The sequence below is a fragment of the Dufourea novaeangliae genome, unplaced genomic scaffold (assembly GCF_001272555.1).
Source record: "Dufourea novaeangliae isolate 0120121106 unplaced genomic scaffold, ASM127255v1 scaffold21, whole genome shotgun sequence".
NCBI classification, from domain to species: Eukaryota; Metazoa; Arthropoda; class Insecta; order Hymenoptera; family Halictidae; genus Dufourea; species Dufourea novaeangliae.
Window position 1 is genome coordinate 3,458,707 of NW_015373910.1, and position 15,860 is coordinate 3,474,566.

Consider the following 15,860-nt stretch of genomic DNA (forward strand, 5'->3'; position numbering starts at 1 on the left):
GGATTCACTTATAAAACCTTATATATTAACAATACACCCTGATAAATACAATTAACTGACAGCGATAACGTCTTATACTCAATTGTATTGGTAGCAGTGATTAAGCTCACATGTGTTTAAGACAAATAATAATAACTATTGAAATCGAATTAATCATCTAGAATCTAGCACCATACATTATTATTATATAACTAACATTAATACAATAGGGTTTGATATTAACTAAGTAGTAATACAAAACAGTGCTCATGTAAGTTTCATTTTGGTCAATTTGATATTATCCGTATTATCTAGTTGATATAGATATTATCTATTAACGGGTTATCTGTATTATCTCGCTCAGAAACGTGGTATAAAAATCAGTGTTTGCGTCGAAGCATACTTGGGTAGGTCCAGGTGATAAGTAGAAAGTAAATATTGTTTAAATGTCTAACACTAATGCGATGGAAAATGAAAATGATCCAGTGGTCAAAGAGGTTTGTAGACCAATTGTCATTTTCTTTCGGACTTTCCAATATTGTTTCATAAAACGTGGTAATTTTAGGTTATGCATTTAAACTGTTTTAACAATTTTTGCCATATTTAATATGCTTTTGTAGTATCATAATGAATAGGAGTATTTCCTTATTTTCATAACACATGAATTAATTTTCACTTCATAACTGCATGCCGCTTACAATAAAAATTAACAAGCATTTTAAGCCTTCGTCGTAAATAAACCTGGTGAAAAAATGTATTTATAATTGCATGTATAGACTTTTCTAATCAATAGCTATACCATGGAAAAAAAGAAAGAAAAACATGTGAAAATTTTATTTATACGGGAGGATGGAAAGAAATGAAAGTCTTGGATTTGTTTTAGATCCCAGTGTTCCTTTCGAAAACACTTGCAGAGAAATTGTTTATTTTTCAATATCCTGTCCGACCTGCTAAAGAAGGCTATGACAATGCAACCGTTCTGAAATCCTCCATAAAACCACAAAATCAAGAGGTTCTTATGGAAGTAGCAATAGACACACACAGTGTAAATTATGACCAAAGCAAAGGTGAACAAATTGCAATCAATGCAGATGGTGATGCAAGAAGTGAACAAGATGATGACGACAGAGCTTTTGACAGGTATTAAACAAAATACAATTGGAATGATTTATAATTCTTCTATTTATATTGTATATTATGTTTATGTTGTAGTCATTTTATGGACAAAACAGTTTTACAATCTTCTCGGGTATTACCAAACTGTTCTAATTATGCAGTAGGTGTTTTTCAAGACGGAGAATTGCATTTAACACCTGTGACAGGAGTTGTTCAAATGCGTCCACAGTTCAATTACCTTGATAAAAGTGATAAACGTGTCAGAGAGGAAGCCAAAAATATGGGGGAAGGTAGCATCTATTTATAGTGTGTAATATCAATGAAAATCAGATTAAGTACTAAAAATTTTCATATGTAGAATTAGATGAAGAAGAAGAAGGCCCAAAACAAGTCAATGTAACTTTTGCCAGACAGAAACCAGAGTTTATGAAAAAGATGCAGGAGCAATCTTTTCAGCACCATACCCAGAAAAGTTTAGAGGAGAGATGGATTCATACAAACTATATTCCAACAAACAGCACTCAAGCAGAGGTTGGTATTATCTTCTGGTTGTTTCATCACTGAACTATGTGTAAATCCAGCCATTTCTTGTCACATGAATATATTTCTTTTCAGCTTACACGTTTGGAAATGTATTGCTCTGCAACTGATGAAACTGTAAATACGCTGAATTTATCAATGTCGCAATATTTAGAATTATTAGCACCAAGAATGAAAGAAGAACAATATGTAAAAACAGATATTTCTAATACTACAACATCCCTTAATTATATTAGAACCTTACCTCTTCTGGATCAAATTAGAACTCTTCTGAAAGATGGTTAGCAATTTTGAAACACACATGTATTAATTTTAAAATAATCTATACTAATTGAATTAAATTTTTTACAGCCAAAGTTATATCATTTGTACAGTTACGATCAATTTTATCACCAGATCAAGAAACAGCAGCTATTTTAAAGTATTTACAACAAGTAGCTGTTTTAGTACAGGGAAATTGGGTTGTAAGTAGCGAACTTGTATATCCAAAGGAAAGTATATCTTCATATAATGGCATTCCCGCAGAACTTATGTGTAGAGCTAGGGATTACATTGTAAGTATTGATAATTTAATGAGTAATTCGTTCAAATCAGTAAGATTACTAAAAGTGTATAATTTCAGTTATTATCTTTTACGGAACATGAATACTTAGATAGAAAGACAATTTCATCGGTAGTTAAATTACCCCCCGAAGAAATTAAAGAAATATTTACAAACTTAGCAATACACGAACCTAAAAAGGGTTGGCGTTTAATAATTCCGCCTGTTAAGGATTTTATTGAAAGGTAATTCAGTAATACTTTATTGTAAAAATAATATAGGAAAGCATATTGTAAAATGTGTTCTACATTGTTAAAATTTTCAATAGATATCCTGAAATAGCACAAAGGCAGGAAATGTTTTGGGAAGCAAAACGAAAACATCTCCGCGAAGCAATGGAAGTCCAGAATCAAGTTCCGCAACGTCAAAGGCGGAAGTCAAACAGAGAATCTGTGGGATCTGAAAATGAGGAGAAAAACGTCGGACGTGGTAGAAAAACATTAAGGGATTCTTCGATGTCCGACAATGATAGCGCAACGGAACCAGTGAAACATAAAAAAACTATTCGATCTCGAAAAGTGTCTGAGACCACGTGACCAAAGTTGATGCGTGACTGAAATTTATAATATTTTAACATATTGTTAATCTGTTTCGAGCTGTGGAATCATCACTCCGCTAGATCATATTATCACAATGTGTCTGCTCTGATATACTGCCGAAATCGTCTAATATAGATACTTTCTTAAATTACTTAAGTGAAATATTTTCTAGTCTCAAATAAGATGTCGAGCAAAGGTCACTGTCGAGATTTTTGTTATCCTAACTACTCGTAAGTAAAATCCTAATCGTTTTGCTTGGTTTTTTTTTAACATCGTCTATCGTGAGAAATATATTTATTAGAGAAATTCAGTTGCATAATATTATTTATTAAAGTATGTACAGACTGAAAGTTTTGGACCCATTACACGATCATTAGGAACTATTTATTAGCTTGCATGGCACTGTCGATAGTGAATAGACAAGATGTACCTATAATGAAACTGTATAAAGCACTCACTTATTATTTCCAGCGATTACTTTCGGCACATCGTGGATCGATGATGCACCGAAAGCGTGGACTGAAAAACGACTGATGTTTTTTATTATAGTAAAATGTATTTTTACGAATTAAGGGAGAATTATGTGAAATCGTGATGAACTGTAGGTAGAAATACATGTATAAACAATCGAACGAATATTGTATTTATTATTGTGATGTTTAAAATGTACATATTTATAGTACCAAGAAGTACTTCTATGGATTTCCTATATCCTTTTGCTTCTTCATTTACATTTCTTGTTTCTATAGTTACTACATAAAACATTTTAAGGTATTCTTTATTTAATTATTTATTATTTACAATTAAATTGAAAAAAAAATAGAACTAGTTTTGATTATTTTTAAAATTTCAAGTCTGCATGTCACGTTATGTTTTACTTTCTTAAGTAAATCTATAACTTTCGTAATATTTATCATGTTTAGACTAAGATGCTGTTCGTAATAGTCTTACATAAATCGATTTTTTATTAGCCTAATCAAAGCTGACTTACGTGAATCTTGTTATAAAAATATGATCATTTTTAATATTTACTCAATGATACGAATATACATATACCTATTAACAACTACAGTTCCATATAAGTATGTACATGTCTTTAAATGATTCTAAATATAAATATACTAATATAATTAGATATTAATTAATAATTTAATAATATGTGTTTTTTGATTACATTTCGGGAGTTGTCTTTAGTTATATGGAATGTAATACCTGTTCAAAAGCAGGAAGTACAAATGAAGAAACAGTATCTGTACGTGTGCATATTAATACATACTGGTTTTCGGAGCAACTTGTGTAGAACTATTTCATTTGATCTTTAGGTATGTATGCATTATGCAACAATCTATCGCCTTTTGTAAACACGTTCGAGTATTTACAAGTGAAAACGCAGTTTGTAGCGAAAAAGTTCAGCGAGAGATTAATGTTAATTACAATACAAGTTTACGTTTAGAATCAGGCTAATTCGACATTATTCAGAAGAAAGTATGCACGTACAGCCAGATTCATTCGATGAAAAAAAATAATATCCTATTGTCTGCATATCCCAATTAATTAATTATACGAAAAACAAACAAGAAACTAAAGACACCATGTAACACAAGCTATTTCAACGAACTTTCGATTTCCATCGTTGAATGTTCCGATAAAAACAACACTTTAAAAATAATTGAGACTTTTCCAGTCAAACTAATACATAGATTAATTTCATGTGTGTACTTTACATTCCAGCATGTTGCCCGAGAAAGTAATAGCTACGATTGTCCTTGAAGCCATTAGAAGGATTATTACACGTCTCGCAGCATGTCGTTGTACATATTAGACCCACGGGACAGGAGAGGAGAATGTCTTTATTCATGCAAAACCAATTCGATGTTGCATAATTTTTTGCAAAAGGAAAAACGATTAACTCTCTTGGAGAAAGGTGGTGACTTTCTTCGATGAAAAAATCGCTGAACTAATTGTGAAAAAGAAAAACCACCCACAGAATGACACAACAAATACTAAAAAACTACCAAATAAAAAAAAAACGTTATAATTCACCAACTTTATAACTTCTGATTCGTTTATCTTCCTGTTTTTCGAGTAACAGAAGTGTACAATTTATATATAAATAATTCAAATTAGAAATAATTTGGATTTGAAGCAGTTTAATTTTATCAATGGAAAGAGAGCAGCAAAGGTCTTCGTTCGGGTGAAGGTCGTTCAACTTGAAATAATAAATCTAACGAATACGTAAGATGCCTAAAAAAAGAACCTGATATAACAAGGTAGGATGAAGTAATCGACTTTATTAATTGGACGAGGAACTCATCTTTCATTTAATTGCACCTTTCATCTCCTGTTTCTTCTTGTTTTCATTTCCAACAGTTCATTTGCATACCACAGGGGCGTAGCGGAGGGCGAGCACACTTTCTCCCGTTGGATTTGACCGATCTGACCGTCGGTGAAAGTATTTCTTATATGCGTCTACACGCCCGGAACACCCGAATATCTGTCATTTTATCGGAACCATTGCTCTGAACCGATAACATTGACTATTTCAACGATCGAAGACCAGAGAATCCCAAGAATTGGTATTTCCCAATTTTAATGACTAAAAACTATCATATCCTTACATACCTACATACAACAATACAAATTCGTGTTCACATCAACGTATAAAACGTAATAATTAAAATTTTAATCCTTAAACACTTAACAAATCATTAACACAACTTACAGCTCCTGAAATATAAAATTGTCTATCGTTAATTTTGAAAAAATTGAATCTTCCAATTTTTTATTTGAAAGAAACAAACCAGAGAATCGAGGGGAGTATTTATTAAGAAGGTAAGGAATTAAAATGTACAATTGTCTTTATGTTTTATGCTGCGTTGCTTTACACGTATTTCATGCTTCTAAATTCATTTGCAGTTGCATGAAACCGGTTCGCCGCCAGAAAGAATTTAATTCTCTTCAACGAGCTCGGTTTTCCGTGGAACGTACGCGCCACGGGGGTTTAAAGTACACGATGGTATCTAGTAAAGCGTAAAGATTCCGTCCATGAAGGTTCGATCCCTTAAACAAAGGACCGAACGAGACGCGTGGGTGGAACTTGTTCTGGGCGAAGGACGATTTCGAAAAATTTGCGACACGGATCGGTCGTGCGATGGTGCAAGATAGAATTCTTAGAGATATCCGATCCGCAATGGACCTATCGAACAAAAAATTCAGTCGAGAAAGGCTATTTTTCAATAATTTTATGCTTCAATCCGCATCATTGCAATATCGACTAACATTTCGTTTCGAGAAAATTAAAGATTTGACCTCCACGTTACGGAACATGGATTCTTAATAGAATAAAAGGTCGCAGATAACGCATGCATTATCTGAACAAGTACTTATATAACACGATAAGAAATGGTACGAACGCGGAGAAATTACACATGTAATGGTAAATCTTAATAAGAAATTAAGAGAATAATTCTCGCTTCTTGTTACATTATTTACTGCACTATATATTTCTCTGATTCCATTAATGTCGATCTAACAATAGCCTTTTGTATTAACAGACTGCCAACGAACAAATTATAGATTATATACTAACTTACCTAAAAATTGCTATTTGAATAAGTTTTTTTGTCCGAAGCCCAAACCTCGGCAACAAAATATGCGCTTGACAGTGTGTTGTGTGGATAACGTGTGGACAATAATCGTGTAGAACAAGCTAGACGATAATCGAGAGGAGTCTGTATGTAGACAATCCGACCCGCCGTATTTTTTAAACCGGCGTAAAAATGGCAGTGTGTAGTTTCAACGTATGTATGTATCTTTCACTTCAGCAGGGAAGTTGTTTCGTAAATCATTCTGTCTGTAATTTGTCTGGGAAATATGGTAATGTTCATTTATCACAAAAGATTCTAATGCAGGGTTCCAAGGAAGAATGAAACTGGAAGAAAGCGTGTGCAGGATATTCGATCTTGTCGATCGCATCAATCGAAAGGGATCTCGGTTTCCGTAAGGTGAAAACAATGACCTTCGAACAGGCGTCTCCGCGAGAAAGAAAGTCCGAGCGATCTGTTTCCATACGATTTCAATAAATTACACGGTAAGCAGTGCGTTGAATTCGCCGAGGGGAAGCGACGAGTCAAGAAATCGACGGAAAAGATATCGAAAGTTTCAACGTCTAGTGTGAATTTCAACTTTTATTCTGTCTTCGTCTCGTCTTGATTCGCCCCGAGATTCGATCGATCGCTTGTATAATTGTATTTTGTAAAATTTATTTCGTCGGATCTAGTTACTTGTGTACCATAATTTTAATCACTTAAATGACTTGGAAATTACTCGTTTAATTCCTTATAATGGTAAATAGCAAAAAATTTAACAGGTCTTTTTTTACAGATGTAATTACGTTATTCATCCAGCGTGAAAGGTGATTAAATTAAGCGTACATACACCAACCTACTTTCGATGTTCCAATGGCACAGTAAGACGCGATTTCAGTGAAAAGCAATTAAAACATTTATGTGCTATTCGGGGAGGCGTGAAGATGAACGGAAATAAGGTCAAGTTTGACACACATGGAAAACAACATTAACTCGCTGTCTGAATGCAATCTCTTACTGATATGTGATATACCAATAAGTAATTCACTACGCATAATTCCAACATGGTAGCAATACATTTTACATTCAGGACATTTTTTCATTCTTCTGTTTAATCAAAATGGCAGAGGATGATGGAAACAATTATTTCGAAATGAATGCAGAGTTTCACAAAAAATAGTGGTCTACTTAAATGATACACCTAATAGTAAACGTTATTTCAGGTTTCATTAAATTCCCAATGGCGAAGAGTTCACTGAAAACGAATCTTGTATCTTCTCTGAAGAAAATAATGTTCAAAGTAGAATATAAAGTAACGTTGGGACATATAGCAACGTTTAACGAAGGATCAAGGAAGAATACAAGGAATCGAAACTCTACGTAAGCGTTTTTCGGTAAGGTGTCGACGAAATCGAAGAGGTGTCCGGCTTCGCGATCGAAATCCGAAATAAAAGGTTCATCGAATGCACATCCGAATTAAAGTCACGTTCGTTGAATGGAAATAAAGTCTTAACGGCGACGTAAAAATTTGACGTCGAAATACGACGACCTACTACCGAAAGGAAATTTTCGTGTGGTAGAAAGCCGCTCCAACCCGATTTCGTTCGGATCCTATTTGTATGAAAGATACTTTAGCGGAAATGATCGGGCGTGAGCTCCCGTGTGTATATGGAAATAAAAAGTATCGAAAGGCCGTGGCTATCGATGATGTAAGAATCGCATTCGAGCGTGCAACGAATTTGTTATTTTTTTCCTTACGAAGCTCCGTTAATGGTTTCATTTAGTCACCTACGGATGGGTTTATAGGAAATTATATTTTATTGAAATCAATGTACATAAATGGGAAACTGTATGATGCATAAATTTCGCAATGTAGATTGTATTACTAATTTTTTATTTCTACATGTTTCAGGGTTAAAGTAAAAGTGAAATTGATTTTCAAAGATTTCAGGTTAACAGATGCTAATTTATTCTCTATATTCAGGAAATAATCGTCTATGCTTTTGATATGCATACTCTACCCTGATGCGGCTGTGATAATTTACCATTTCACTTTCCTCGATCACAAGTTAGTATCATGTTCTATTCCGTATCGATTCGATTTTACAGCGCAATATTCCTTTGCGCATATTCGAATTTCCGCTGTTCCGACTGGTTTAAATTTTATATTCTTCCCAATCGATAAGTGAATTAATAACATTTTTATCCCAGGCAATTAATAACAATACTATTGCAAGGTATGGTGTTGTTCACAAAGAATTTCACTTGATTTTCTATCTCGGTTACGAAAGTTTCTAAAAATTTTAGAAGCATAATTAGACTCTTCAAAACATTCTAAATACTTTCAAACACTTATAGCTAGACTGCAGATGTTTGTGCATTTATAGGGTGCCTGATTTGCAAAGGTAACAAAATAAAGATTCCAGTAAAATTTAATATTATTCTTGCATTATTAATAATATATGAAAACCCATAGTGTAGAAAAGAAATTTCTCTACAATTTTGTTTATTCTACATTAGTGTCTAAAATTGTAAATTTGCATCAAAATCCGTAGTCTACTTATGATTTTACAAAGCGTGGCAACGAAAACACTCGAGGGGGGATGAAAATAAACATAAGGAAACAACGAAAAATAATGAAGCAATTACGCTTCTAAAAACAAATGAAAGTAAAATGGCCTCACCGTTTACACCGTTCGAGTCTATTTAACGTTCGTCAAAATCTTTGCCAAGAAAGTGCAAACTCCTTAGAGCGACCACCAGCTACGACACGCGGCGTTTCACCCTGCATTCCATAATACCTTCAGAGAATCATCCATTATTAAATTTTTGGTACCCGTGCAGGTAAATAGTTGTTATAACAACAATCTTCATTGCATGTGACACTTATTGTTCGAAAATGTAGATAAAGTCTCTAACAACAATTCGCAGTATCTTTACAATTATTACGTTTAATAAACGCACACAGTAAATTTTATTACAGTATCTAATAATCCACCTTAAAATATAAATGTTGCATTTCAGCCCCTCATTCTGATTAATTCACATTGTTCGTTATAAGCATCCAAGTGGTCGGAAACTTTTCGTCGACAGTGTATGTACCTACGTCCTTCACCCTGTTTGTGTTTTTTCCTTCGGAAATAAAACACAGTGAAACTTATTTCACCTCTGTACTACGTGAAAGAACACCACATACAATCAGCTCCATTCACAAAAATATTACACAACTCCTTGCCTCCTCTGTAGCCATCATTTATTATCGGGACCACCATACTCGCATCTCGCTTCATCTCGAAGTTAAATTACAAGCATCCCATCGAACACGTTCTACCACACCTTGCACACATAATTGTACCGGTCGAAGCTACGTGGTCGATGAACGACAGTCACGATTACAATTTTTTGCCTGTCACATTTAGGACACCGATGGAACCACGTGTCCATTGTTCGACGGCTCCGTGGGCCAGAGTTTTCGGCGAGCAGCTTGTATGTACCCGCGTTACGTATCCACCAATGGTCTCCCACTGCCCCCATAGCGTATCCAGATATTACCTGGAGGAGGTAACTTTCAGCGAGGGACGCTATATAAGAGAATGAAGGAACCGGCCGGCCAAGATAAAGCTCGCGCGTTGTCAATCGGTTCGTCGTGCTGTTGCTCCTCTACCTTGGTCCGTTTGACAGGTAAGTGGGGAGGGGGTGAGAAGTACGTTTTTCGAGAAAAAAGAAAAAAAAGAATCTGAACGTGAGATGAGTGATCGACGACGAGTACAGTGACAGTGCTGCGTCCCGGAGCCGCGAGATTCATTATTCTTTATTTCTTGATCTTTTCTCCTGTGTTATCCGTCGAGTGTTCCTTGATCGTGCGAATGGTAAGGTGACGGTTTCGAGGAAATTTCAGTGCGATTAAACGAGTAGAAAAATAAAACGATTCGAGTAGTACCTGTATCTACTCGAGGCGCGGAATAGATCGACGGGCAAAAATTCGCGGGATTAACGTCGTTATGCATGGTGGAGCAGGGATTGCGGCACGTGCCATAGAAGCGGGAAAAGAAACCGGTTGTGCGAGGGCGATCAGGAACTGTGTCGAGGAATTTGTTGAATTTTTAGTTGCACCACCTAGATCGATTAGTGGTATTTAAGACGATGGCCCGAATAGGAAATTCATATGAAATCTATGGATTCAGTCATTTAAAATCGGGTAGTTTTTGAAGATTGCAAAAATTATTTTGTCATGTAGGGATCTGCATGTCTGCAGCGGACGAAAATTTAATTGAATCAAGGTTAACAGATTAACTCACTGATCCTTTATTTCGAAAAGGAATAAGAACACTACGGTGTTACTCTTTAGATAGAAAATAGAAGACCATGAAAGTGCAATATTCATGTAATAGTAAACCGGAAGGTCGTCCAAGGCGAAAGGCAAGAACTATATACAATAAATAAAATAAATAAAATAGAAGACCATAATTTAGAAGATGTGATATACTCAAACAGGAACAAATTTAAAGTATATTAAAAGTTTGAAATAGTCGGAAGATGGAGTCGATTGTATATACAGACTCGTCTCGATTATCGTCCCGAACTCGGGTCCGCGCCGTGACAATAATCTTGTAGGGAGAAATGCTTCAGACCCTCGTAAATTTGTTTCTTGGGCGCTAAAGCAGCGGAGCAACGAAGTATGCGCTTGACAGATTCCACGCCCCCTCCCCCTCAGTGATGGGGATGACGCTTGGACAATAATCGCGTAGAACAAGCTAGACGATAATCGAGACGAGTCTGTAATAAGTTGGAATTAAATTGCAAAAAAATGAATAGAATAGCGAGTTAACCCATCTGGTTAACAGATCGATCCATTATTCTTAACTGTAGTTACAATCGTGATAAAAATAAGCATCTTAAATTCAAGCAACAAATAGAACAAAAATTGAAGTATGCAATTTGCTCGAGGACAGGGATATTACATAACCTAGATACTTGATCCTGAAGGACGAAAGTCTGCGGATATATCGGATACTTAAAATTCTGGACCACCTAGTTTGTCACGGCTCGATACACGAGAGTAAAAGGTTAATACGTCGGATATTATACCGCAGGCTTTGGTCTACCCTGGGGAAAAATGTCTCGGCGATAAAACGTTACTCCAGATTTCCTTATGAGCACGGGGGAACCGGCCGACCAGTTACGTGTGCCCTCCACTGATTATATTATACGGCCGTGTTTCCCCTCGTTTGTAGTTACCGGGCAACTATCTCTTTTTTCATTATGCAATTGCTTTCTTTGGGCGCCGCCTCGAGAAACCCCTCTGGATCAGCTGCCAGCGACCGCCATCTGTAATTTTATCGAAAGAAAGGACACGCCTCGACATGGAAACACAAAACTTCCGTTGTGAAACTTATTCCGATCGCTCAAACTTAGCCCTCATCGTCGCGTTTGTTTTCCACCGCTCTCTATTTTAGATAAAAATAAATACCGTAAATCCTTGATGAGTGATTGAAAACTCCTCGGCACTGAACATTAAATATTTCATAATCTAATCGCCATATGTGGCTGAAACAGGTACCATTCGTTTCAGAATTCCAAGCTCTATCCCTGTGCTAAACCTCATTAAAAAGCAATTATCAGTAAGTATTACCAAAAGCATTAATCAGCATTACACTTGGGGACCTCTCTTTGTCAGTGTCGAGAAGCCTTCGAACACTCATCGAGGATATCCTGTACACATACGCTCATTGTCGGTATTTCTAGTCTAAAAGTAGAACAAAAATTTTGGAATGCCAATAGCTCAGTGACTTATTTTTTAACAGATCGATCCTCTTCGCCCTCATCATTTTATTCATGAAAATACCAAACTTCGAGGTATAAATTAAAAATCAAGATTCTGGAAATGAACATTTTGTCGTAAAAAAAACTAGCTAACTATTCTCCTGGCGATGTCTGTAACGTATAAAGAACATCTCCGTGGTTTTCTCGATCATTGGAACACGAGAAACTCGTGTAACACAGAAACGGAACGCGAAGAGGTGACCCCCCCTCGATCGAGTTTCCGATGGATCCTCGTGACGAACACCCTCCTTGTCCTTTCAACGGACGAGCCTTGAACGATATTGTTTCGCGATCTGCATGCGCTTACACCATAATTCAATTCGCAACACCCGATACAGATACGTTCCCATTTTTCTCGCTTGGTGCCATTTTTACACGCAAGGGACCCCTCTCACTTTCACTCGGGCTACCGATCGAGTCCCCGTCGCCCCGCTTCGTAACGATCCGGGGCCGGTTACCGGCCGGTTTACGCCTAAGTAAAGGCAGGCTCCTCATTAAGAGCGACAACCACATTTTTCCGTGTCTTGCCCCGGTGCCAATGGTTAACCACTTTGTTCTTTAAATGGACAGGTTAATCGAGAAAATCGCGACTAAAACGGCGCGATGGCTCCCCAGTGATCCCAGAAACGGGTACTGTTGCGTAAACTGCCTCGTTAAGCGTGGAAAAACCTGGATTACCTTCGACCTTTGCCACCTGTTTCAGGAAATCTTTAGATCTTTAAATCTGTAGATCTCATTTTTAACCCTGTAATGGTGGGATATTGTTATGTATATCTGCGTGCGTAATTAAAATCAATCGATGACGAGTATACTCGTCGAAAACATAAAGTGAATGCACCTACTGCGAATCAACTTCTAACAAAATGGCAAATATTACAAATTAGAACAATAATTTTATTCTTCCGAAATTCATTAATGTAACAAGTGTTGTTAATAGAAACTTAATTCAATTTTTACTCAAATTTCCATTTGTATAGCTAAAGGTATTTTATTTTTTCACATGACGAGTATACTCGTCATTACCCAAAAAAATGCCGATTTTCACACGACGTCTTGAAAACGCCCATTTTACGGCTATTTTCGATCTAAGGCGCCTTTAAGCCGACTTCAAGGCGACACTGGACGTCAAGTGCTATCTGGACGAGTATACTCGTCAACCAGCGTTAAAGGGTTAAATCTCTGCGCTGGTTCACTTTCGTGTCGAGATAGAAAATGACGGGGACATCGATCCGTAGGCGAGTAAAAAAGGGTTTCGATCCGGATTACGTTGCGCATCGAGAAGTTATTTCGTTTTTACGTTGCTAGATCCCAAACGGTGCCCGTTTTTTTTTCCACCGTCTGTCGCTTTTGTCACGCTCAACAGAAGCGTTTCTTTCGATCAACGAGAGATCTAACGACACCCGGGAGGTCCACTCTCGCGGCTCGCGAGCCTTTCAAATTTATCGAAAGCTACGGATCTCCCCGCGATACATCATCACCGTCACGAACGAGATGTCTTCAGTGGATCGTGAAACCGCTGTCCGTGTTTTACGCACTTAGAAAGTGTGGTGCTTTCCACGGCAATCGTCGATAGAAGTGTGAACCCCCGTTGTCTTTCTTTCGAGGCAAACAATGAGTCGCCGCCAGAGACCAAATATTGAGATGCTGTATAAATTCTGCGCTGGCGATGTTTCATTGGACGAAACTGTCCTTGCGAACATCACGTAGAAAGTATAAAGACAAACTGCTTTTATAAAATGCAGTTTCTATTTTAATGTATGTCCCCCTAAGGATCGCAAATGGAGGCCTGTTTTTGTAATTGGTTCGATTTTAGTGTCCTTGACATAGTTAATATAATATGTTCACAAAGCTACTTCATTATATATATATGGAATGTTTATAACTAGACTGCGGAAGTTTATGCAAATAATTTAGGTATACAAATTAATTCGTGGCTCCACAATTAATTATTGGCTCAAAACTGCCATTATCTTTCGAGAAGGGATTCTTCCACTGCTCGATAAATGGCGTAAATGTGTAAAAAGTGGCGGGGAATATTTTAGTAATAATATAGTAAATAAACAACAAATCTATGAAGAGAAGGCAACGAATTAATTTGTATACCTAATAGATTTTTATGAAATAATTTATGGACACTGAAGTCGAATAGATCCATATTTATCTTATTAGGGATTCTATCAGGTTACAAATAATATGAAAACTTCATTGGAATTTAACAAACTTTTTAAGCCACCGAGTTGTAAATAATCGTATATGCGATGAATGTATAAAATCCGCGATTCAAAAGAAAACAACAGGCTTTAAATAGCACCAACTTATATAATTAATAATCTAATTTCCCCCATTGCAATTATCCAATGACATTATTCCCTGCGTTAACAATTCAGTCAATTTTACATAAATACGCGAAAACAAAATTGCTTTTCCACTAACCCAATAGATCGCTGACGTTAATGTATGCATACCGTAAGTGATCAACTAAGCAATTACAATCATTTTTGACACAATAAAACCCAATAATTTTCTCCACTTTTTCTGCAACCCAGGGCAAAGTGCTTATCCCCTAAGGAGATCAATTTTCGAATAGACGATCGTTACTTTCCCCAGATTACATTCAAACAAGTTATTCGGTCTGTAAAAACGGGATTTCACTTAATTTTATTGCCTCGTAAATTAGCAACTTCTTTTTCCCTCAATTAGTTTATCCGCGTGTAGATAGATCGTTGCAAATTGATTCCATTTTTCAGTCGGGAGTCGACTGTACCAACTGGATTATCCGCGACGTTAAAAATTCGAGAAGAGATCGTGCACATTCACAGGTTTCGGAATACGATTACGACATTTCACCGCATTTCTCCGTGGCCCTGTTTCCCTCGAATATTCTGGGTCATCGGCATTACACGCCGTGTAGGTACTCTCCGGCACACTTGCACGGAGAACAGCTGCGACTGCGATTCGCTAATCACCGCGAGGTATATCACTTTTTCCAAGACGTGACTCGCGCGTCCTTCCCTTTCCAACCGATTCTCTTTTCTACGGGCGTTTTTATTTTCAACGGTGAAACCGCGACGTCGCTTTTAATCGTTCAACTACCATAATGGATCTCGTAAATCTTGCAGACAGGTCGAGGATAATTTGCAATCATTAGGATGAAATTATGAGCACGTGCGCTTGGATTGTACATTTGTAATCCCTGGTGTGTTTAGAAGGATAATACGGCACAGATGGGACAAGGAAACGTATATTTCGAATTTTATTTAAAATCTTATTATGTACCGTGACTTTGGGGAACTTTGACTTACAATTAGTCAGTGTGAGTTTGTCCCAAGTCAGAAAATGGACATTTTCGATTTCGCAGCTCTGCAAATTTGTTAAATTGATTTTTCTGTGAAAAGTTAATATTTTTATATTTCACGTAAAAATACTAACAAAAGAGTTGAAAAATCGAAAATCCAGATCATTTTCTGATATTGGAACAAAGTTACCCCTAATTGAGTCAAAGTTACCCCAACTTACAGTATCTGTATTTCATATTGTTCACTTTAATTAGTGGGTGACAAAATAACAGCGCTCTAAGAAAGATGAATCAATATTTTCCTAAACCCTTGAAAAGTGACGCTTAAAAAAATGATATGGTTCGAACTATTAACTACTTTAGCATAAGCTCCCGACTTT

The 15,860-nt window shown here is 36.5% G+C and overlaps 1 protein-coding gene across 1 annotated transcript; it reads left to right on the forward strand.

The window, feature by feature from the left end:
* Positions 1-358: 358 nt before the first annotated feature.
* LOC107194068 (DNA-directed RNA polymerase III subunit RPC5) lies at positions 359-2,782 on the forward strand. Its single transcript, XM_015583633.1, has 8 exons — positions 359-476; positions 863-1,119; positions 1,192-1,385; positions 1,454-1,626; positions 1,711-1,915; positions 1,987-2,189; positions 2,258-2,421; positions 2,505-2,782. Exons 1-8 carry the CDS (start codon positions 426-428, stop codon positions 2,770-2,772), a joined length of 1,515 nt encoding a protein of 504 aa, XP_015439119.1. The 5' UTR covers positions 359-425; the 3' UTR covers positions 2,773-2,782.
* The last annotated feature ends 13,078 nt before the right edge of the window (positions 2,783-15,860 follow it).

Bases quoted from the DNA above. Each gene is read 5' to 3' on its own strand.
- LOC107194068 (XM_015583633.1), top strand. From the start codon at position 426: ATGTCTAACACTAATGCGATGGAAAATGAAAATGATCCAGTGGTCAAA. The intron at 477-862 runs GTTTGTAGACCA...GATTTGTTTTAG, and splicing joins ATGATCCAGTGGTCAAAGAG to ATCCCAGTGTTCCTTTCGAA. The intron at 1,120-1,191 runs GTATTAAACAAA...TTTATGTTGTAG, and splicing joins GACGACAGAGCTTTTGACAG to TCATTTTATGGACAAAACAG.